Source organism: Anomaloglossus baeobatrachus, chromosome 7, assembly GCF_048569485.1.
Source record: "Anomaloglossus baeobatrachus isolate aAnoBae1 chromosome 7, aAnoBae1.hap1, whole genome shotgun sequence".
NCBI classification, from domain to species: domain Eukaryota; kingdom Metazoa; phylum Chordata; class Amphibia; order Anura; family Aromobatidae; genus Anomaloglossus; species Anomaloglossus baeobatrachus.
The window spans coordinates 277,272,339-277,294,963 of NC_134359.1; the positions used below are offsets into that span (position 1 = coordinate 277,272,339).

A 22,625-nucleotide genomic window follows, 5' to 3' on the forward strand; every position below is an offset into this window, starting at 1 on the left:
TTTACTGCAATCAAACGGAATTTATTCCTCACCAGAAATTTCTGAAAATACACAAAGATAAAGCAAATGATTTCAGAATAATTAAATTAAACAAATGATTCTTTTTACATGTTGTGTACGTTCATGCTCCAAAGCGCCCTCTGTCTGGTCAGCTACATAGTGCAGCATACGACTGTCATCAGCCCATCTGCATGAAGCCGGTGAGATCACCGAGCCCTGGAACCTGGTGATGTCACTAAGCCCTGAAGGCTGGTGATGTCATCGAGACGTGGGTGGAACCCGGTGACTGATCCCGAAAGCCAGTGATGTCACCAAGACGTGGAACCTGGTGATGTCACTGAGCCCGGAAAGCTAGGGAGGTCATCAAGATGTGAAATCTAGTCATGTCTCTGAGATATGGAACTCGGTGATGTCACTGAACCCTCAAAAGCAAGTGATGCCATCAAGATGTGGAACTCGGTGAAGTCTTGGAGACCTAGAACTTGGTGATGTGTCTGAGCCCTGAAAGCCAGTGATGTCATCAAGCTGTGAAGTGACATGGAACCTGGTGATGTCACTGAGCTCTGAAGGCCAGTGAGGTCATCAAGACATGGAACCCAGTTATTTTATGAAAACTTGGAACCCAGTGAGGTCACTAAACCTTGAAAGCCAGTGAGGTTATCAAGACTTGGAAACCGGTGAAGTTTCAAAGACATGGAACTTGGGGATGTCACAGAGCCCTGAAAGCTAAATGATGTCATCAAGACGTGAAACCCGGTGAAGTCACGGAGACATGGAAATCCGTGAGGTCACTGAGCCCTGAAAGCCAGTGATGTCACCAAATTGTGAAGTCTCAAAGTCATGGAACCTGTTGAGGTCACTAAACCCTGAAAGCCAATGATGTCATCAAGTTGTGAAGTCTCGGAGACATGGAACCCAGTGATGTCACTAAACCCTGAAGGCCAGTGAGGTCATCAAGACTTGGAACCCAGTTATTTTATGAAAACTTGGAATCCCGGGATGTCACTAAACCCTGAAAGCCAGTGAGGTCATCAAAACTTGAAAACCAGTGAAGTTTCAGAGACCTGGAGCTTGGTGATGTCACTGAGCCCTGAAAGCTAATGATGTCATCAAGACATGAAACCTGGTGAAGTGAAGTCACGGAGACATGAAACTCGGTGATGTCACGGGGCCCTGAAAGCCAGTGATGTCATCAACATGTGAAACCAGTGACGTTTCAGAGACATGGAACTTGGTGATGTCACGAAGACCTGAAAGCCAGTGATGTCATCAAGATGTGGAATGTGGTGATGTCACTGAGCCCGGAAAGCCAGTGATATTATCAATACATGGAACTCAGTGATGTCACTGAGACATGGAACCCAGTTATTTTATGAGAACTTGGAACTCTGTGATGTCACGGAGCCCTGAAAGCCAGTGATGTCATCCAGTTGTGAAATCTGAGACATGGAACTCGGGGTGATGCCACTGAGCCCGGAAAGCCAGTGATATCATCAATACATGGAACTCAGTGATGCCACTGAGACATGGAACCCAGTTATTTCATAACTTGGAACCCAGTGATGTCACTGAGCCCGGAAAGCCAGTGATGTCATCAAGTTGTGAAATCTCGAAGACATGGAACCTGGTGATGTCATTGAGCCCTGAAAACCAGTAATATCATCAAGACGTGGAACCCGGTGATGTCAATGAGATGTGGAAGCTACTTATGTGATCAAAACTTGAAGTCCAGTGATGTCAACCATCCGTGAAACCTGGTGATGGTTTCATGTCTCAGTAACAAGTGATGTCATTAAAATAGGAATCTCAGTGATATCTCAAGGACATGGAACTCAGTGACATTATCAAATCTTGGAATCCCGTGATGTCACTGGGCTCTAGAACTCTGATGTCATCAAACCCTGAAACTCAGTGATTCCAAGGAGACATGAAACCAAGTGAGGTCCTCGAGTCCTGGAACCTCGAGTCCTGGAACCCAGTGATGTTATCAAAACTTGCAGTCCAGTGATGTCACCAATCTCTGGAACTCTGACATCATGGAAGCCCGTAACACCGTGATGTCACCAATATGTGGAACGCTGATGTCACGGAGCTGTAAAATCAGGATACATCATAATTTAAATCAGTGTTCGCCGTTTCCTCTGTGTTACTAAACTCATATCTGGTCTGATTTTGATAAATCCGGTAATGGGGGACTAAAAACAAAGTCGTATTCATAATAGAGGCGGCCATGATGCCCATAGAGGGGGGTCAACTCAATATTGGGAGTGTTTCTCCATAGGCAAAGCAGAAATAGCAACCAATGGTGGGGTGTGGGTATCGGGAAAAGAGGGGGTAACAATAAATAAAGGCAGTACCTCTTGTACCAAGAAATGGAGTGTAAAGTGCTGTGGGGGTGAACTAGCACCAGGACGAGGGCCCCTTTAAGATGTCCGCTCCGGGACCCCTCATCCTTACATGTATTCCCTCGCTTGAAGCAGAACTAGAGCTCCCATAAGTTTTTCACAAAAAAATATTTAAAAAAGGACAAAACTTAAAATATTAGAGGACTCCGAGCAATTACTGACACCCCCTTTTTTTTAGGGTTGTCAGTCCTAGAACATTTTATACCAGTAGTATGTTCCCCGTCTTCGAGAGAAAAAAAATGTCTGCCTTCCCGCAGCTTTGTAGGACCACGTCATCAGCACGGGGAATAATATTGCTATTGCCCTTGGCCACGACATGGTCAAATCCAGTGATTGGACAGGAATGCGTCGCCCCGCCCCCGAGGACCCCTGTCTCTTCCATATATCTGTATATTTACAGCTCAATATATATATATATTTTTATCTAATTATGTACATACACATATAGAAACTTTCTTCAAAAGTGTCTAAAAATGTGATTCGTCTGCGTATAAAAAAAGGGAGAGGAGAAAGCGAGAAAGAATAAGCCCCACAAGTCATTTTCACCTTCTCCGTGGCCCTACGGAGTCAGACGCAGCACCATGGGGTCGGATATTTAGGGTGGGGGGGTTCACAGTAGCAGCCTGCTGTGTGGACCTGTGGATTTTGTGCAAATAATACGTAGGATCGCAGGGGGTTTAGTAAAATATAGCAGGCCGTAATCCCAGAATGCAGTCCTTGTGCTGGGAGTGCATGCTGAGGTAGAGGCCTGGGAGCTGCAAACGAAACCACAACATCAAGATCCCTTTATAAATGAATGAGAACCTGTGAAATGACTAAACATTATTACTGTCCGATCTCCCCCCCCCCTTGCCGTTTTTACACACAGACCCACCTATATACATTTGTGCATTGACGCAACACTATATACACATTCACTCCTTAGGTCCGTGGTCTGAGGATCCACATTGCTAGACCTGGCCCACAATAGTGGACAGCTATACATTCTGGTATTAATCTCTTTAAAGATGACATTTAAGCAGTGAGCAGGGTCTTCAAGGGGAAAGAGGCTCCTCAGGGGTGCCGGGGCCAGGGGGGATCCACGATAGGTTCAGCCATGATGTTCCTCGGCTTAGTCCTTGAGTCTCTTTGTGCATGATGTTCACCCGGCTTAGTCCTTGAGTCTCTTTGTGCATATTTATATACACAGGTGTAAGACAAAAAACAAGTCGCTGACACACAACAACTATCTCCATGGAAGCCCGGAAGGGTCACACGCCAGAGCGGATCGGCCCGAGTGCTCAGTGTTCAAGGTCATATCTGCCTCCTCTGCTCTATGGATCATGGGCAGAGCCAAGTCTTCTTCTGAACTGACTTGTGGGGTTAGTGGATCCTGCAATAAAGAGAAAAGATGAGTCTATAGATGTCAAGATCTCAGTCGGCGGACCACCTTTTTTGTCCACTAAGCTATATGGATGTTCTAAGCAGTCAACACTCTCCCCCCTTTTCTATGGGGAAAAAAGGAACAGCCCTTTAACTTGACAAACGTGTGATCCAAATGTTAACAATTTGCAAAATATTATTTAAAAAAACAAAACAAAACATAAACACAGCTCTCATGCTGACCATGTGTCTCCATGGTAACAGACCACAAACAAACCCTATGTAGTCAGATCCTGCAGTCAAAATTCTTTTTCTGCCCCATACATTGTGAAGAGACAGCTGGAAGGCGATAAGTCTGCCATCCCTGTGTAGTCTGATCCTGCAGTCAGTTATTATAGAGACGCATAGGTCTGCATAGGAGCTGTATACACCAAACGGTAGTAGACTTTAACTTAGACAATCTGTTCTGAAGGATATAATGTAATTTTCCATATTTTTTGCCTAGTAGACATGCACACAGGTGAGACCTGGGGGGGTGTTCAATGGATCCCAGACAGCCTTGGGATGGTGGTGGGGGGGGGGGGGGTGTTCTATCCGAGACAGCCTTGGGGGAGGGGTCTTCATTAGATCCCAGACAGCCTTGGGATGAGGGTCTTTATTAGATCCCAGACAGCCATGGGGGGGGGAGGGTCTATCCCAGAGCCTTGGGGGGTCTTCATTAGATCCCAGGCAGCCTTGGGGAGGTCTTCATTACTTCATTAGATCCCAGACAGCCTTGGGATGGTCTTCATTAGATCCCAGACAGCCTTGGGATGGTCTTCATTAGATCCCAGACAGCCTCGGGATGGTCTTCATTAGATCCCAGACAGCCTTGGGGTGGTCTTCATTAGATCCCACACAGCCATGAGGGGGGGGTGGGGGGACGGTCTATCCCAGAGCCTTGGGGGGTCTTCATTAGATCCCAGACAGCCTTGGGGGGGCTTCATTAGATCCCAGACAGCCTTGGGGGGGCTTCATTAGATCCCAGACAGCCTTGGGGGGGTCTTCATTAGATCCCAGGCAGCCTTGGGAGGGCCTTTGTTAGATCCCAGACAGCCTTGCATTTAATGGTCACGCTGTAATAGCGTTGCAAGGATGCGGGTGGAATAACAAAGGCAGCCCACCCTAGACATCGTCTGCTCTATACACACTCACTTCACTTCCAATATGGCTGGGTTGGTCTCCATAATTGCCACGATGATGCGGTCAATGTAATCCTGTAATCGAAGGTTGATTTCCTCCTGCTTCTGAATAGCCTCCATCAGCTGCAGAGAAAGGTATGACAGTGAGAATCCGGTGCTCAGAGACCCTCGTAGTCCACACTTACGTGTTACTCGTCTTTTTCGTACCTCATCTCTTGAGACGCTGCTTATCTCGGCGGCCAGAGAGTCGGAGAAGGTGGTGGAGAACAGGTTCTTGGCTCCCTGGATGCTGAGGTTAATGATCTGACCATTCAGTTCTTCATTCTGTTCCTTGAGAAGCCGCTGCTCCTATAATGGAAAGAGTCATATAATCTTTATGTCACATGACTGCAAAGTGGTCAAGCAGAGCTGAGCTGTGTTTGTTGACTGTTACTGACAAATCAATTATGCAAAACTGAAAATGACACTTTATTGATGCATATGGCAGAAGATTATAGTCTGCCATATGTATCAATAGAGCGGAACTTACAGTTTACTACTGACAGATCAGTTATATAAATTGCATCTATATCACCGATCTTTCTGTATCTATATCAATAATAGCTTTATATCTCTAACCTATCTACCGTACATATCCTTATCTATTCTCATATTTTATATCTTCTACACATCTATCCATACCATCTACTTATTTATCTAACTATAGTATCAATCATAATCTGTCTATTCTGCAGTGTCCGTACAACTATTACTTATTCATGAAATATCGACCTATATCTGTCATATCCATCTATATTTCTCATATCAACCGATCCATCCATCAATCGACCCATCTACCGGCACATCCATCCATACCTCCACCTATACATAAATACATCTATCCACACATCCACTTATCCCATCCATGCAATTACTGACGCACACACTTATCCCATCCACGCACACCCCTATCTCACCCATCCATTCATACATACATCCACCTATCCCATCCATCCACCTACCTACCCACCTATTCCATCCATCCCATCTATCTATCTATCCATCCACCTGTCCCAGCCATCCGTCCGTCCCGCCTGTCCCAGCCGTCCGTCCGTCCCGCCTGTCCCAGCCGTCCGTCCGTCCCGCCTGTCCCAGCCGTCCGTCCGTCCCGCCTGTCCCAGCCGTCCGTCCGTCCCGCCTGTCCCAGCCGTCCGTCCGTCCCGCCTGTCCCAGCCGTCCGTCCGTCCCGCCTGTCCCAGCCGTCCGTCCGTCCCGCCTGTCCCAGCCGTCCGTCCGTCCCGCCTGTCCCAGCCGTCCGTCCGTCCCGCCTGTCCCAGCCGTCCGTCCGTCCCGCCTGTCCCAGCCGTCCGTCCGTCCCAGCCGTCCGTCCGTCCGTCCCGCCTGTCCCAGCCGTCCGTCCGTCCCGCCTGTCCCAGCCGTCCGTCCGTCCCGCCTGTCCCAGCCGTCCGTCCGTCCCGCCTGTCCCAGCCGTCCCGCCTGTCCCAGCCTTCCATCCGTCCCGCCTGTCCCAGCCATCCATCCGTCCCGCCTGTCCCAGCCATCCATCCGTCCCGCCTGTCCCAGCCATCCATCCCGCCTGTCCCAGCCATCCATCCGTCCCGCCTGTCCCAGCCATCCATCCGTCCCGCCTGTCCCAGCCATCCATCCGTCCCGCCTGTCCCAGCCATCCATCCGTCCCGCCTGTCCCAGCCATCCATCCGTCCCGCCTGTCCCAGCCATCCATCCGTCCCGCCTGTCCCAGCCATCCATCCGTCCCGCCTGTCCCAGCCATCCATCCGTCCCGCCTGTCCCAGCCATCCATCCGTCCCGCCTGTCCCAGCCATCCATCCGTCCCGCCTGTCCCAGCCATCCATCCGTCCCGCCTGTCCCAGCCATCCATCCGTCCCGCCTGTCCCAGCCATCCATCCGTCCCGCCTGTCCCAGCCATCCGCCTGTCCCAGCCATCCGCCCGTCCCAGCCATCCGTCCGTCCCAGCCATCCGTCCGTCCCGCCTGTCCCAGCCATCCGTCCGTCCCGCCTGTCCCAGCCATCCGTCCGTCCGTCCCGCCTGTCCCAGCCATCCGTCCGTCCCGCCTGTCCCAGCCATCCGTCCGTCCCGCCTGTCCCAGCCATCCATCCGTCCCACCTGTCCCAGCCATCCATCCATCCGTCCCACCTGTCCCAGCCATCCATCCGTCCCACCTGTCCCAGCCATCCATCCGTCCCACTTGTCCCAGCCATCCATCCGTCCCACCTGTCCCAGCCATCCGCCCGTCCCAGCCATCCGTCCGTCCCAGCCATCCGTCCGTCCCAGCCATCCGTCCGTCCCAGCCATCCGTCCGTCCCGCCTGTCCCAGCCATCCGTCCGTCCCGCCTGTCCCAGCCATCCGTCCGTCCCGCCTGTCCCAGCCATCCGTCCGTCCGTCCCGCCTGTCCCAGCCATCCGTCCGTCCCGCCTGTCCCAGCCATCCATCCGTCCCACCTGTCCCAGCCATCCATCCGTCCCACCTGTCCCAGCCATCCATCCATCCGTCCCACCTGTCCCAGCCATCCATCCGTCCCACCTGTCCCAGCCATCCATCCGTCCCACTTGTCCCAGCCATCCATCCGTCCCACCTGTCCCAGCCATCCGTCCGTCCGTCCCACCTGTCCCAGCCATCCGTCCGTCCGTCCCACCTGCCCCAGCCATCCGTCCGTCCGTCCCACCTGTCCCAGCCATCCGTCCGTCCGTCCCACCTGTCCCAGCCATCCGTCCGTCCGTCCCACCTGTCCCAGCCATCCCTCTGTCCCAGCCATCCATCCTTCCCACACACCTATGCCTCCACCCTTCTATGCATCCACCTGTCCCACCAATTTATCTATCCCACCCATGCATCCACGGCCCTTCTTCTTAGCTCCACTAACTTTTCGTAAAGTAAAAACGGCAGAATTCACTCAATACGTGTGCAACTATGTGCTTAAAATACAAAACTTATACAAAACTTTTAGGAGTTACTTTTCTAGCATCGAGTATTTCATGAATCCCCCCTGAAGGTCACCATCACCCCCATGTTCCAGTGTCATTGGTGGCACTCCTCATCTATAGGATATGTGTATTTACGTCTGGACAGACGCGTTTTAGCCGCACCTGTTTAAGTTTCCTGACTTCATGCTCCAGCTCGGCCTCCCTGGTGCGGCTGTTGTACTCCTGCAGGGCGGCGCTATTTCCCAGGCCCATTCGCTGCTCCATTTCCAGGCGTAATAGCTGCGTCTGTTCCAGCTCCCGCCGCAGCTCCTCTATGACCTGCCGTTACGAGGAGGAAAGGGATCAGTGCTACCACAATGGCAAATAACGCATTATAATAGAGCAGTGGTTTTTGCACATTGCCTTACTGCCACATTTTTAGTCTGTTTAACCTGGAAATTAGCGGCATCACGTGTCCTGTGCCCACTAATGCCACATAGAGGGGGAAACTAGGTCTGATAATGGAGTTTTACATATTTCTCCGCATTTCAGAAAATAAGCAAAATGCCACAGGCAGCATAGACCAAATAAAAGCCAGGGACCACTCAAGAACAGAGGCAGCGGCGCAGGGTCCCTCACCTCCTGGCACCGCTCCTTCTCCGTCTGCTGTTTGTGCTTCTCTTTGCTCAGCTTCCCCTGCAGCTTGTTGTTCTGCTCCTGGTGGTCCTTCAGCTGACTCTGCAGCTCCTCCACCTCATCCAGCAGCTTGTGTTTCTCCTGAAGACAAAAATGAGGAGCGACTTAAAGGGCTTGTCCACTCTTTCCATAAAATTATGGTGGGAGGGAGCGGTGTAATTCCTGGGGCTGATTTGTTTTTCCCAGTAGGAAATTAATTGGTCCCTCCATTTTTTATTCATATTTATTTATTTTTACAAAATTTGGGGGGGGGGGCGTTTTGGTCCCTCCATTTCTAAATTTATTTTTTACAAAATCTCCCCCCCCCCCCAATATGAAAATTTGATCCCTGCATTTTTTACTTTATTTTTATTGTTCTTTTTTGTTTAATTTTGTTTTTTCCCCAGTATGAAATGATTTGGTCCCTCATTTTTTTTACAAAATTTGGTTACTTTTTTCCAGTAGGAAATTTGGTCCCTCCTTTTTATTTTTATTTCCAAAATGTGGTTATTTTTTTTTCCACTAAGAATATTATTTGGTCCCTTTATTTTTAACATTTTATTTTTTTTGTTCAGTATGAAATTATTTGGTCCCTCCATTTTTTTTTTCCAAACTGTGGTCCTTTTTTCCAGTATGAAATTATTTGGTCCCTCTATTTTTGGTTATTTTTTTCCAGTATGAAATTATTTGGTCCCTTCATTTTTGGTTATTTATATTTAGTTTTTTTACAAAATTTGGTTATTTTTTTTGTCCCTCTATTTTTAATTTATGGTATTTTTTTTTTTTTTATAAAATATTTTTTTTTCTCCCCAGTATGAAATTTGGTCTCAATTTTTTACTTTGTTTATTTTTCAAATTTTTTTTTTTTTATATATACAAAATTTGGTATTTTTCCCAAAATGTGGTTATTTTTTTTCCCACTATAAAATTATTTGGTCCCTCCATTTTTCACCATTTTTAATTTTGTTTTTTTTTTTTTGTTCAGTATGAAATTATTTGGTCCCTCCAATTTTTACCATTTTTAATTTTGGTTTTTTTTTGTTCAGTATGAAATTATTTGGTCCCTCTATTTTTTATTTTGTTTTATTTATTTCTTCCAAAATGATGTTTTGTTTTTTCCCAGTATGAAATGATTTGGTCCCTCCAATTTTTACCATTTTTAATTTTGGGTTTTTTTTTGTTCATTATGAAATTATTTGGTCCCTCTATTTTTTATTTTGTTTTATTTATTTCTTCCAAAATGATGTTTTGTTTTTTCCCAGTATGAAATGATTTGGTCCCTCCATTTTTTTTTTTATTTTAATTTATTTTATTTTTTTTTCCAGTACAAATTTATTTGGTCCCTCCTGTTTGGTTATTTTTTTTTTCAATATGAAACTATTTGGTCCCTCCATTTTTATTTTATGTATTTTTTCTTTTCTTTTTTTTTTTTTACAAAATTTGGAACAGTGCACCCTGTTGCTGCTTACATCCAGTAATATAACTGGATAGAATTGATAAGGGGATAATCATACTAAGTTTTTTTAGGTAAAAAATGGCAAATTTTTCAAATTGAAATCGCATTAGGAAATTATGTAGTTTTCTTAGATTTTTTTTTAATTTATGTTTCCTGTTTATTTATTTTTTAGGTGTTTTTTGGGGTGATAATCTTACTTTTTTTACATCCATTATGCAATGAATAAAATGTTAGAGTTTTTTATGGCAAAAACATCTAATAACTGATATAACTGATACAAAATACTCAATAACATTCAGATGTCTTTGTGGCATTTTATGGAACCTTCCTACTGACTTCTATAGTAAAATATGGAGCGGCTTCATTTGGACCGCTGAAGCAGGACTATGGTCTGCCGAACGCTGATTTTTTCCAAGTACTTACAATTGAGGCAGGACATAGGCATTCAGGGGCGTACGAGGATAGACTCGTCTGTTTCACAAAGTGGGATCTTGGAAAACGTGTATTACAGTTTAGTGCTACAAAGGGATCATCTCCTTATTATATAACTCCTTGCTGGTGGGTGTCTTGGGGAACCCGATGGGTAGGTCAAAGTTAGGGTGGGAGAGAGATGTTGGTCCTAGGACCCCAAATGAATAGGAAAGTATTCTAGAGTCCATTAAGGGGAGGGGTAAAAGGGATGGGCTGTTTTTAGTTATATAAAGAATATTGTGAACCTTGATTTATATTGTATCTTGATGATGCCATGATCTGTTATGTCTATATTGTGCCTAATAAAATTTGTTGGATTTAAAAAAAATAAATAAAAAAATAATAAAAGAATAATATATATATATATATATATATATATATATATAAAATAATTTTTTATATTTATTATATATATTCATATAATAATATTTGATATATCAAACATAATAATATTATTATATAAATATATATTATATATATATATATATATATATATATATATATATATATATATATATATATAATATATATCATATATACTTATATAATAATATTATTATATTTTATATATATATATATATATATATATATATATATATATATATATATACATATATATACATAAAATATATTATATATATATATATATATATTATATAATATATCTATATATAAAAAAAATAATATTATATAATAATATTATATATATATATATATATATATATATATATATATATATATATATATATACACACACACATATAATATGTGTATATATATATATATATATATATATATATATATATATACATATAATATAATATTATATATATTATAATAATAAATTAATACATAAAATGGAGTGGCTTCATATTATTAAAAGCCTGGCCACTTCTTTTAAATGGTTGTTAATTTTGGAAACCTGAAGCTAAAGGAAAGAAAAAAAAAAAAAGTCAACAATTAAACGCCAACTAATTTTTCATTAAAAATGACTAGGAAGAGTCTTTTAAGTGTTTTTTGGAGGGATATTCCTGAAATAAGAACTCTGTGTGAACATATCCTTTGTTGATGTGCCCATGGAGACTTTTTGCTGAGTTTTCGTAGCAGAAACGCCAAGTTTGAGGAGTTTTGCGTTCTTAGGTATTGTGCATATGGAGTCTTTTTGGAGCAAAACCTGAGAAAACTTTCCAAACGCCTCAAAAACTTGGATGTTTCGCTCGGTTTCTGCTCTGAAACATCCTTAAAAAACGTCATGCTCACATAGCCAAGAAGAGTTTCTGCTTCAAAACCTCCATCAGCTTAGGGAGTGTTCAGACGGAGTTTTGGGTTTTTTTATGGGGCGGATTCACAACAAAATCTTCCTCTCAAAACCTGTTTCAAAAACTTTTAAAATTAATATGTAATGGGAAATTTTTGCTGGACATTTCAGGAGGGTTTTTTTTTTTATTTCCAGGAGAGATTTTGAAAAATTCATGGTGGGAATAAAAAAAAAAAAAAGTGCGTGTCATTTTAATGAAGCAGGAAAATTCTCCAAACTAAGTACCATCCGATCACAAGGCTGAAAAGAGGTCTTCCAAATACTGCTGCAGGAAAAGAAAAACATCCCCAAAAAAGAAGGCTTTGCTCCAGTGGCTTCAGCTTAAAAGCCTCAAAAAAAAAAAAAAAGTTGCGTGCACGTGACCGTAGCCGTGGCTCACCTCTTCCAGTCTCTGGGTCGTTGCCTTTGTGCCGGGCAGCTGAGAGCGCAGCTCCACGTTCTCGTTCTCCAGCTCCTGGAGTCTGCGGAATGAAAGGAAAAAACTGTTTAGTTAAATGTCCCCTTTATTCTTATAAGTTCTCTACAACGGATATGTGTGTCCATTACTAGGACCATTCTGACATTTTTAGTGATGGGCGCACTCGCAGATAACCGGGACCGGTCCGATGTCTCCAGAAAGCACCGGCAAGCGGGACCCGGCTGGCAGCAGTGACATCACTCAGTTCACTGGAGGTCATACTGTATGACCTCTGGCGACCTGACGCATTCTGGCTTAAAGTACAAGGCCGGGTAAAGCTCAGGGATTGTCGCCTCTAATGTATGCAATAATTTCAGGGCAGCTGCAGGCTGCTAGTTTTAGGCTGGGGGGCGCCCAATAACCATGGACCTCCGCAGCCTGTGAATACCAGCCCCCAGCTGTCAGGCTTTATCATGGCTGGGTATCAAAATTGGGGGGGTGCACACAGTTTTTCTTGTTTTTTTTAATTATTTATTTGAATAATTAAAAAGAAAAAAAAAGTTGCATGGAGTTCCTCCTATTTTGATACACGGTCAAGATAAGCACCAGGCTGTGGGCGTATGCTTTATCTGTGCTGGGTATCATAATATGGGGGGGCTGTACACCAAATATTTACTGTAAGATGTAGACCCGCTGACAGGGCCTGTGATTAGTTGCTTTCACACAGGCTGGGGGCATGTCTGACTGCAACCAATCACAGACGCTAGGATGGCCAGTGGGTGGGGAAAGCAGTGCATATGGATGAGCAATAATGAGCGGCCCAGGAAGTGAAGGAGAAGCCGCGGGAGCAGAGTACAGCCGAGACAGAGCCTCGGTAAGTATGAAGCGCTCGTTCATTCTCATTTTCCCTATTTTATTTTTTGTTCCAAAGTTGCAAAATCTGGATCAACAACCGGAATTCCGAGCCGGCACCCGGATCAGTTTTTGACCGCGTACATCTGGACTTTTACAGTCCAGGACCACTCATCACTACTCATTTTTTGTTTCCCACCTGGCCTTTAAACTACTCAAGCGAAAGCCTCGGTCCCGCTCCATCTTCCGCAGCTCGTCTCTGTGTTTCCGAGTTTCCTCGCTCTGCACCTCATCGGATAGTAGTTCTTGATCTTTCAGCTGCTCCTCAAGTGCGTGGGCTCTGCTCAAGAGAAAAGAGGAGATAAGGAGTCCAAAAAGGAGGAGATGGGCAATTGCTGGAGGCCGAGGATCCTATAAAAGACTGGTATGAGGAGCTCACCTATGTAATAGCTGCAGGTTCTCCTGCCGGAGGCGGTTCTGCTGCTCTCCTGTCATGGCCGCGTCTCTCTCGAGTTCACTCACCCGCTGCTCCAGGTACAGAACCTGTAGGTTACAATTAGTGTTGAGCAGACCCGGATCGGCAAAGTCCGGATCCGCACGGTTTGAGAGTGTTCGTGTGTTCTCTCTCTCGTTCTCTCGCTCTCTCTCTCTCGTTCTCTCTCTCTCTTCTCTCTCTCTCTTCTCTCTCTCTCTTCTCTCTCTCTGTTCTCTCTCTCTGTTCTCTCTCTCTCGTTCTCTCTCTGTCTCTCTCTGTCTCTCTCTCTCTTTCTCTCTCTTCTCTCTCTCTCTCTCTCTCTCTCTCTTCTCTCTCTCTCTTCTCTCTCTCTTCTTTCTCTCTCGCTCTCTCTCTCTCGTTCTCTCGTTCTAGTTCTCTCTCGTGTTCTCTCTCTCTCTCTCGTTCTCTCTCTCTCTCGTTCTCTCTCTCTCTCGTTCTCTCTCTCTCTCTCTCTCGTTCTCTCTCTCTGTTCTCTCTCTCTGTTCTCTCTCTCTGTTCTCTCTCTCTCCTCTCTCTCTCTCCTCTCTCTCTCTCTGTTCTCTCTCTCTCGTTCTCTCTCTGTCTCTCTCTCTCTTTCTCTCTCTCTCTTTCTCTCTCTCTCTCTTTCTCTCTCTCTCTCTTTCTCTCTCTCTTTCTTTCTCTCTCGCTCTCTCTCTCTCGTTCTCTCGTTCTAGTTCTCTCTCGTGTTCTCTCGCTCTCTCTCGTTCTCGCTCTCTCTCGTGTTCTCTCGTTCTCTCTCTCTCTCTCTCGTTCTCTCTCTCTCTCTCTCTCTCTCGTTCTCTCTCTCTCTCTCTCTCGCTCGTTCTCTCTCTCTCTCTCTCTCGCTCGTTCTCTCTCTCTCGTCCCGGATCCGGCTCCCCATTCATTAACATAGCCGCAGATTCCGGATCGGATCCAGACTTCGGCGGAAACCCGATCTGGATCCGTCGGACCCGGATTATAACCAATCCGCTCAACTCTAGTTACAATGTAATGTGATGGCGTCCACCATGGGAATAAATCCGAGGCATTTGCCCAAAATTCATGGTGGAAAAAAAAAAAAAATAATAAAAGCCTGACCCCATTTTCTGCAAATGTTTTATACGTCAATGAGCAATGAATACCCATAGAGGAATCGGCTCACGGAGGAAACCCCGTCCATATGCCTCACACCTGGACATCATATGGATGGAGGATCCACAACTGGGACCTCCGTCCTCTAGGAGCAAGAATGGAGAACCGTTCTGTACAAATGGCCGCCATTCTGGCACTACTGGGCCATCCTCCACTGCAGCTCCCAATCCAGGCTCATAGAGGGGTCCCATAAAGCGAAACAAACCCCCAATCACGGGAGTCGATACTAGATTTTTCCTGTAGGAGAAATAAGGGTCTTTCCAAAGCTTCCCTAAGGAAAAATTACATGTTTTCTGGATGCGGGATAAGGGGGGGGGGGATCAGAAGATCACCCTCCGAGGCAAGCGGATGATTTTGCTCAGGGGGTGATCACTAAAGCGGTGGCAACATTTCATAAAGGAACCCCTTTCCAATGTCCAATTTTTGATTTACAATTTTTTGTCTATTGACAAAGTTGGAGATTACATTTTTTATTTATTTTTTCCCGAAATTTTTCGACTAATTTTTTTTTTTTTTTTGTCCCATTTAGGAACTTGTACTATATGCTGCACTACTTTAGCGTTGCAGTATATAGTGATAGTTTGGCCCCTTTCACACTACGTTTCTCTCCCCGGTCCCGTCAGGGCTTCCGTCCAAACCCCCCGCAAAACCGGTTTCGGATGCATGCACCGACGGGCCATTGACTATAATGGTGCAGACAGAGTCACAGTATGCACTGTCGTGCACCATTTTCGGTGGAGGCGGACGCGTAACAGACCATGTTTGAGTGTCCACCTCCAGAAAGCGTGTACTCCCGAAAATGGTGCACGACAGAACACAGGGTGACTCCATCTGCACCATTCTAGTCAATGGCTCCGTCGGCGCATGCATCCCCAACTCGTTTTGCGGGTGGTTCGGACAGAAGCTTCGACGGGATCACTGAATGCAGATCAGAACGCAGTGTGAAAGCGGCCTTAACCATTTCCTATGATGCTCACGTCACGGGCTGGGTTTCTAAGGAGTATACAAATAATGGGGTCCTTCAGTATACTCCCCCCGACAACCTCCCAAATTGACACCCCACCTAGATGTGAGAGACTGACAAAAGTATTTACATGGTTTAAAAGCGCTAGCTTTAGTTGCTGCTGATAGACGCAGGGGCTGACTGTGTAACACAGACGGCACCCACCGTTTCAGGAGCAGATTTAGCTCCTAAGCGTGCACCATACATGTATTACGGATGTTTGTAAGGCATTAAACCTTTGCAATGGAGTCACTGCTGATAGACACAGGGGCTGACTGTGTAAGGGTACCGTCTCACTAAACGACGTACCAGCAATTCCGACCACGATATGACCTGGTCAGGATCGCTGGTGCGTCGCTACATGGTCGCTGCTGAGCTGTCAATCAGGCAGATCTCACCAGCGACCAGTGACCAGCCCCCAGCCAGCAGCGACTCGTGGAAACTATGCTGCGCTTGGTAACCAAGGTAAATATATGGTAACTAAGCAAAATGCTTTGCTTGGTTACCCGATATTTACCCTAGTTACCAGCGCACACCGCTTAGCGCTGGCTCCCTGCACTCGTAGCCAGGGTACACATCGGGTTACCAAGCAAAGCGCTTTGCTTAGTTACCCGATGTGTATTCGGGTTACGTGTGCAGGGAGCCCGCACTGACAGCCTGAGAGCGGCGTACGCTACTAACCAAGGTAAATATCGGGTAACTAAGCAAATTGCTTCGCTTGGTTACCCGATGTGTACCTTGGTTACCAGTGTCCACAGCTGCCAGACGCCGGCTCCCTGCACATTCAGATCGCTGCTCTCTTGCTGTCAAACACAGCGATGTGTGCTTCACAGCGGGAGAGCAACGAGCAAAAAAATGAACCAGAGCAGTGTGCAACGATCAACGATCTCACAGCAGGGGCCAGGTCGCTGCTTAGTGTCACATACAGGGAGATCGCTAATGAGGTCACTGCTGCGTCACAAAAAACGTGACTCTGCAGCGATCTCGCTATGTGAGAAGTACCCCTAACACAGCCGGCACCCACCATTTCAGGTGCAGATTTAGCCCCTCACGCTGCACCACACATGTATAATAGAGGTGTGTAAGGAATAAAACCTTTGTAATGGAGTCACTGCTGATAGACGCAGGGGCTGACTGTGTAACACAGCCGGCACCCACCGTTGTGATGCAGATTTAGCTCCTAAGTGTGCACCATAGAGGTCAGGGTGGTGGTACCTTGTCGGTGAGATCGGTGTCATCGCACGCCATGTTTGTGAGCGGCTGCTCTCCTTGGTCTTCCAGGAATCCACTGTGATGAAGCCTCCTAGAGACAGAAGACATGGATTACCATAGATCAGGCGATAGCACATCCTGCGCCCTTATCTGCCACCAGTTGTAAAATATTCCCTTTATTTGGACAGGGCTCTATTATCCCACAGCGCCTCCCCCCATTGTCTCTACAGTGCCTCCATATATTCCCCTATACCCTACAATATGACCGCCATCTATGCCGCCTCCATATATTCCCCTATACCCTACAATATGACCGCCATCTACGCCACCTCCATTATTCCCTTATAACCTACAATATGACCGTCATCTACACCACCTCCATATATTCCCTTATACCCTACAATATGACCGCCATCTATGCCGCCTCCATTTATTCCCCTATACCCTACAATATGACCGCCATCTACGCCCCCTCCATTATTCCCTTATAACCTACAATATGACCGTCATCTACACCACCTCCATATATTCCCTTATACCCTACAATATGACCGCCATCTATGCCGCCTCCATTTATTCCCCTATACCCTACAATATGACCGCCATCTACGCCGCCTCCATATATTCCCTTATACCCTACAATATGACCGCCATCTATGCCGCCTCCATTTATTCCCCTATACCCTACAATATGACCGCCATCTATGCCGCCTCCATTTATTCCCCTATACCCTACAATATGACCGCCATCTATGCCGCCTCCATTTATTCCCCTATACCCTACAATATGACCGCCATCTACGCCGCCTCCGTTATTACCTTATACCCTACAATATGACCGCCATCTACACCACCTCCATTTATTCCCTTATACCCTACAATATGACCGCCATCTACGACGCCTCCGTTATTACCTTATACCCTACAATATGACCGCCATCTACACCACCTCTGTTATTCCCTTATACCCTACAATATGACCGTCATCTACACCACCTCTGTTATTCCCTTATACCCTACAATATGACCGTCATCTACACCACCTCTGTTATTCCCTTATACCCTACAATATGACCGCCATCTACACCACCTCCATTTATTCCCTTATACCCTACAATATGACCGCCATCTACGCCGTCTCCATTTATTCCCCTATACCCTACAATATGACCGCCATCTACGCCACCTCTGTTTATTCCCCTATACCCTACAATACCGCCATACTCCCACTCACCGTGCCTCCTTTCTGCTCGATGTCCTCTTGTCTGGGCTGTGGAGCAAACAATAGACAGTGAGAGTGGAAAAAAAAACACCAGAGAGGAAGTAAAAAGGAGAAAGTGGGGGAGACCCGGTGATAACACTTCACACATGGAAGCAAAAAAAAAGAACAAAGCATGCAAAGCCCAGAGCGGGGGTGCAACATCAGTGTCCTAAGTACGAAGGGTTAATGCCGCAGCAGAGGAAATGGTGAGTGACAGGTGGAAGGGAAAGTGCTGATACTGCACTTCACTCCGGCAGGAAAAGGGTTAATGAGCTCGGACGAAGATGAGCTGGGGGTGACCCCAATTTCCTGCCCCAGGAAATAACAAGAGGGGAAGTATGTCCGCCCTCCCCATCCATTATGGAGGGCTGCAATATGCGCAACTCATAGGTGGGTATAGCGCCCCCTACGTCTCCGGGACCGCAGGCGATGAAGCCCTCTGCATGCAAATGGTATACGGGCTCGGCAAGACCTGGACAGGAGGGGGCGCCACTGAGACTTTACCAGACGGAGCTGGGAGCGACTCGTCTGCATCTAAGTGACAACCAATATGGCCGCCATTACAGCTCGAGCAGGGTCCATCGCCCTCCAGGGATATACTGTCCGTCACCCAACTCCAGCCGGAACGTACGGGCAACTAAGATCTCCGATCTCACCCATCCAGGGTCCAAGACCCCCGGAATTGGACGTTTTCTGGGACTGGGTCATGGTAACAGAGTTAGAGACCATGAGAGAGGGATTTAGTGATCTCAGAATATCCTTGTATAAGAGTCTCCACCAGTATGACGCCCCCCGCTGTCCCTAATGGTGATGGGCATGCAACGTCACCTGTCCATCTCAAGGTATCGGAGACGGGAGGACAGATCTTCCAGGCGGTTGATATGTTTGTGGCACTGACTGCAGTACAGCCCGCCCAGGCCCGAGCACGGTGGTGGGGCCAGAAGCTGGCGCTCTGACACAGGGGCACCACTAGGGGGGGGGGTGTAAAAGTTATATACATCATCAGGAATGCTCCATGGTATTAAATGGAGACAGAACAAATACAAAACGCATCCTGTACTGACCCGGAGTTACCTCCTGTATTATACTCCAGAGCTGCACTCACTATTCTGCTGGAGGAGTCACTGAGCACATACATTACATTACTTATCCTGTACTGATCCGGAGTTACATCCTGTATTATACTCCAGAGCTGCACTCCCTATTCTGCTGGTGCAGTCACTGTGTACATACATTACATTACTGATACTGAGTTACATCCTGTATTATATTCCAGAGCTGCACTCACTATTCTGCTGGAGGAGTCACTGTGTACATACATTACATTACTGATACTGAGTTACATCCTGTATTATACTCCAGAGCTGCACTCCCTATTCTGCTGGTGCAGTCACTGTGTACATACATTACATTACTGATACTGAGTTACATCCTGTATTATATTCCAGAGCTGCACTCACTATTCTGCTGGAGGAGTCACTGTGTACATACATTACATTACTTATCCTGTACTGATCCTGAGTTACCTCCTGCATTATACTCCAGAGCTGCACTCACTATTCTGCTGGTGCAATCACTGTGTACATACATTACATTACTGATCCTGAGTTACCTCCTGTATTATATTCCAGAGCTGCACTCACTATTCTGCTGGTGCAATCACTGTGTACATACATTACATTACTGATACTGAGTTACATCCTGTATTATATTCCAGAGCTGCACTCACTATTCTGCTTGGTGCAGTCACTGTGTACATACATTACATTACTTATCCTGTACTGATCCTGAGTTACCTCCTGCATTATACTCCAGAGCTGCACTCACTATTCTGCTGGTGCAATCACTGTGTACATACATTACATTACTGATCCTGAGTTACCTCCTGCATTATACTCCAGAGCTGCACTCACTATTCTGCTGGGGGAGTCACTGTGTACATACATTACTGATCCTGAGTTACCTCCTGTAATATACTCCAGAGCTGCACTCACTATTCTGCTGGTGCAGTCACTGTGTACATACATTACATTACTGATCCTGAGTTACCTCCTGTAATATACTCCAGAGCTGCACTCACTATTCTGCTGGTGCAGTCGCTGTGTACATACATTACATTACTGATCCTGTACTGATCCTGAGTTACCTCCTGTATTATACTCCAGAGCTGCACTCACTATTCTGCAGATGCAGTCACTGTGTACATACATTACTGATCCTGAATTACATCCTGTATTACACTCCAGAGCTGCACTCACTATTCTGCTGGTGCAGTCACACATTCCCCCTCCGGCTCACAGCAGGTATTTGCTCCTCTCCTCACCAGCGGTGGGAATATGACAGGAGGGGACAGGCTGCGGCAGGTCTCCGCACATTCTGTCGGCTCCGGATTGTATGCCCTCCCCGGAGCTGCAGCCTCACCTGGAGGTCAGGCGCTGGGAGGCGAGTGTCGTCCGGGTGAAGCTCTCCTGCTCTTCTTCGCTGTGACTGTTGAACAGGTCCGGCTCTGCTCCTTCACCGAAATCCTCAAACTGCTCCTCCTGTCCAGTGACGGTGATCCCCGAGATATCGCACAGGGACAGCTCCAGCCCTTCAGGCCTGAAACACAGATATAGAGGTGTACACAAGAGATCGGGGCCCGCTATGGACAGGTGACTGCACATGGCCTCACTCCATTCACTTCTATGGGAGTCCCCCCAAAAATGCAGCGAAAGGGTGTTTGTCAAGATTCCCATAGAAGTGAATGGTGAGCAGCCACCTATGCGATCCACTTGGGCTGAGACAGAGCCACGATCTCAAGACAGGTGAGGATCACAGAGGTGGGACCCGCATGTACGGGGGCTTCTCGGTGACAGGGTCCTGGCGCATGAGTGCAAAACATGGCTGTAAAAACACAAAACAGGAAATTACATACAAGTCACAGTCACGTGCGTCTTGCATTGAAGTCCATGGTTAAGTAGTCGACTTGTGAGAAAACAAGGTGAGGTCGACGCCAGAGCGAAAAGGTGAGGTCGACGCCACAGGACAGAGGAAAGGTGAGGTCGACGCCACAGGACAGAGGAAAGGTGAGGTCGACGCCAGAGGACAGAGGAAAGGGGAGGTCGACGCCAGAGGACAGAGGAAAGGTGAGGTCGACGCCAGAGGACAGAGGAAAGGGGAGGTCGACGCCACAGGATAGAGGAAAGGGGAGGTCGACACTAGAGGACAGAGGAAAGGGGAGGTCGACGCCACAGGATAGAGGAAAGGGGAGGTCGACGCCAGAGCGAAAAAGGGGAGGTCGATGCCAGAGCGAAAAAAGGGGAGGTCGATGCCAGAGCGATAAGGGGAGGTCGAAGCCAGAGCGAAAAAAAGGAGAGGTCGACGCCAGAGCGAAAAAAAGGAGAAGTCGACGCCAGAGCAAAAAAAGGGGAGGTCGACGCCAGAGCGAAAAAAGGGAAGGTCGATGCCAGAGCGAAAAAAGGGGAGGTCGACGCCAGAGCCAAAAGGGGAGGTCGACGCCATTGAATGCATTTGGGAAAATCATCAAGATCCTCCGCTGGCAGCTCCTTTGTAATCTCCGATCAATGAAGTTCCAGATGTGCTCAATGGGAGACAAGATCGGAGACGCTGCTCACAGTCATAAGTGACACGCGGTCTCGTGTTGTGTCAAACTCAATGCAGAGAAGTGCATTTACAATATATATTCGTAAAAAGAAAAAAAAAAAAAAAAAGAATGTTCCTCTTACGTTGCTGGCGCATGTCCCCGAGACCCCGCTCCATCTCCCTCAGCCTCGGGGTCTTCCTGTGCAGTTAACCCTCCAGTATCTTCATCTGTGAAGGTCTCGCACTCGCTATAGGCGCTCTCCGAGCCCACATAGGCGCTGTCCGTCACCTCCGTAACCTGCCGGGAGACAAAAAGCGAAACGCGTTAATGCCAGTACTGGTGTTAGCGGTGGGCACAGAACACCTGATCCTCTTCTATCGACTCTCCCTACCTTACCGGACAGTGAGGAGGTCTCAGTAATGGTGGTCATGAAGGAGTTAATCCGTGCCAGTCCGGCACAGCCCGCCGTCTTTATTACCCGGGGTCGAGTCTTTATATGTAACAGGATTAACAGAGTCGGGTTTATTATTAAGAGTGTTCTGTGGCGGAGGCAGCGAGACGTCTCCGACCTCACTCAGCAAAACGTGAGGAAGGATGAGGCTCTCGCTGCTCTTCCTGGCACGAGATACGAGGGTCTGACTCAGCGAAAACTTTCTTAGAGCAAAGTTCATCATAACCCCGTGTACTACGGAGAGACAATATATAGATGGAGACGGACACTGGACATCAATGATTCGCCCCTACCTGTAAAACACGCATTAATATAAATCATATGGCGGTAAAAATCCCAAAAACATTTGATTTGGAGCTACGTTTTTCTGATCCATAGCTCCAAATCCCCTGCACAGCTATAGAGATAAAATAAAAAATTGTTGCTTCCTGCGGCCACCACTAGGGGGAGCTCACCAAAGAGCAAT

General features: G+C 46.7%; 1 protein-coding gene across 2 annotated transcripts in view; it reads right to left on the reverse strand.

The window, feature by feature from the left end:
- LOC142245476 (uncharacterized) overlaps nt 1–22,625 on the reverse strand; it is a 71,597-nt gene continuing 48,972 nt past the window's right edge. Inside the window, exons 4-16 of one of the 2 annotated variants that reach the window (XM_075318200.1) lie at nt 21,851–22,005; nt 20,547–20,723; nt 18,954–19,094; nt 18,099–18,134; nt 16,868–16,955; nt 13,480–13,583; nt 13,240–13,380; nt 12,171–12,252; nt 8,511–8,648; nt 8,055–8,210; nt 5,156–5,296; nt 4,962–5,071; nt 1–3,777 (exon numbers count right to left, since the gene is read on the reverse strand). In XM_075318200.1, coding sequence (XP_075174315.1) covers nt 3,768–3,777; nt 4,962–5,071; nt 5,156–5,296; nt 8,055–8,210; nt 8,511–8,648; nt 12,171–12,252; nt 13,240–13,380; nt 13,480–13,583; nt 16,868–16,955; nt 18,099–18,134; nt 18,954–19,094; nt 20,547–20,723; nt 21,851–22,005 — 1,479 coding nt within the window. In that variant the 3' untranslated portion in view covers nt 1–3,767. The remainder of the gene's footprint in view (nt 3,778–4,961; nt 5,072–5,155; nt 5,297–8,054; nt 8,211–8,510; nt 8,649–12,170; nt 12,253–13,239; nt 13,381–13,479; nt 13,584–16,867; nt 16,956–18,098; nt 18,135–18,953; nt 19,095–20,546; nt 20,724–21,850; nt 22,006–22,625) is intronic. The other variant, XM_075318201.1, reaches the window with a different exon arrangement.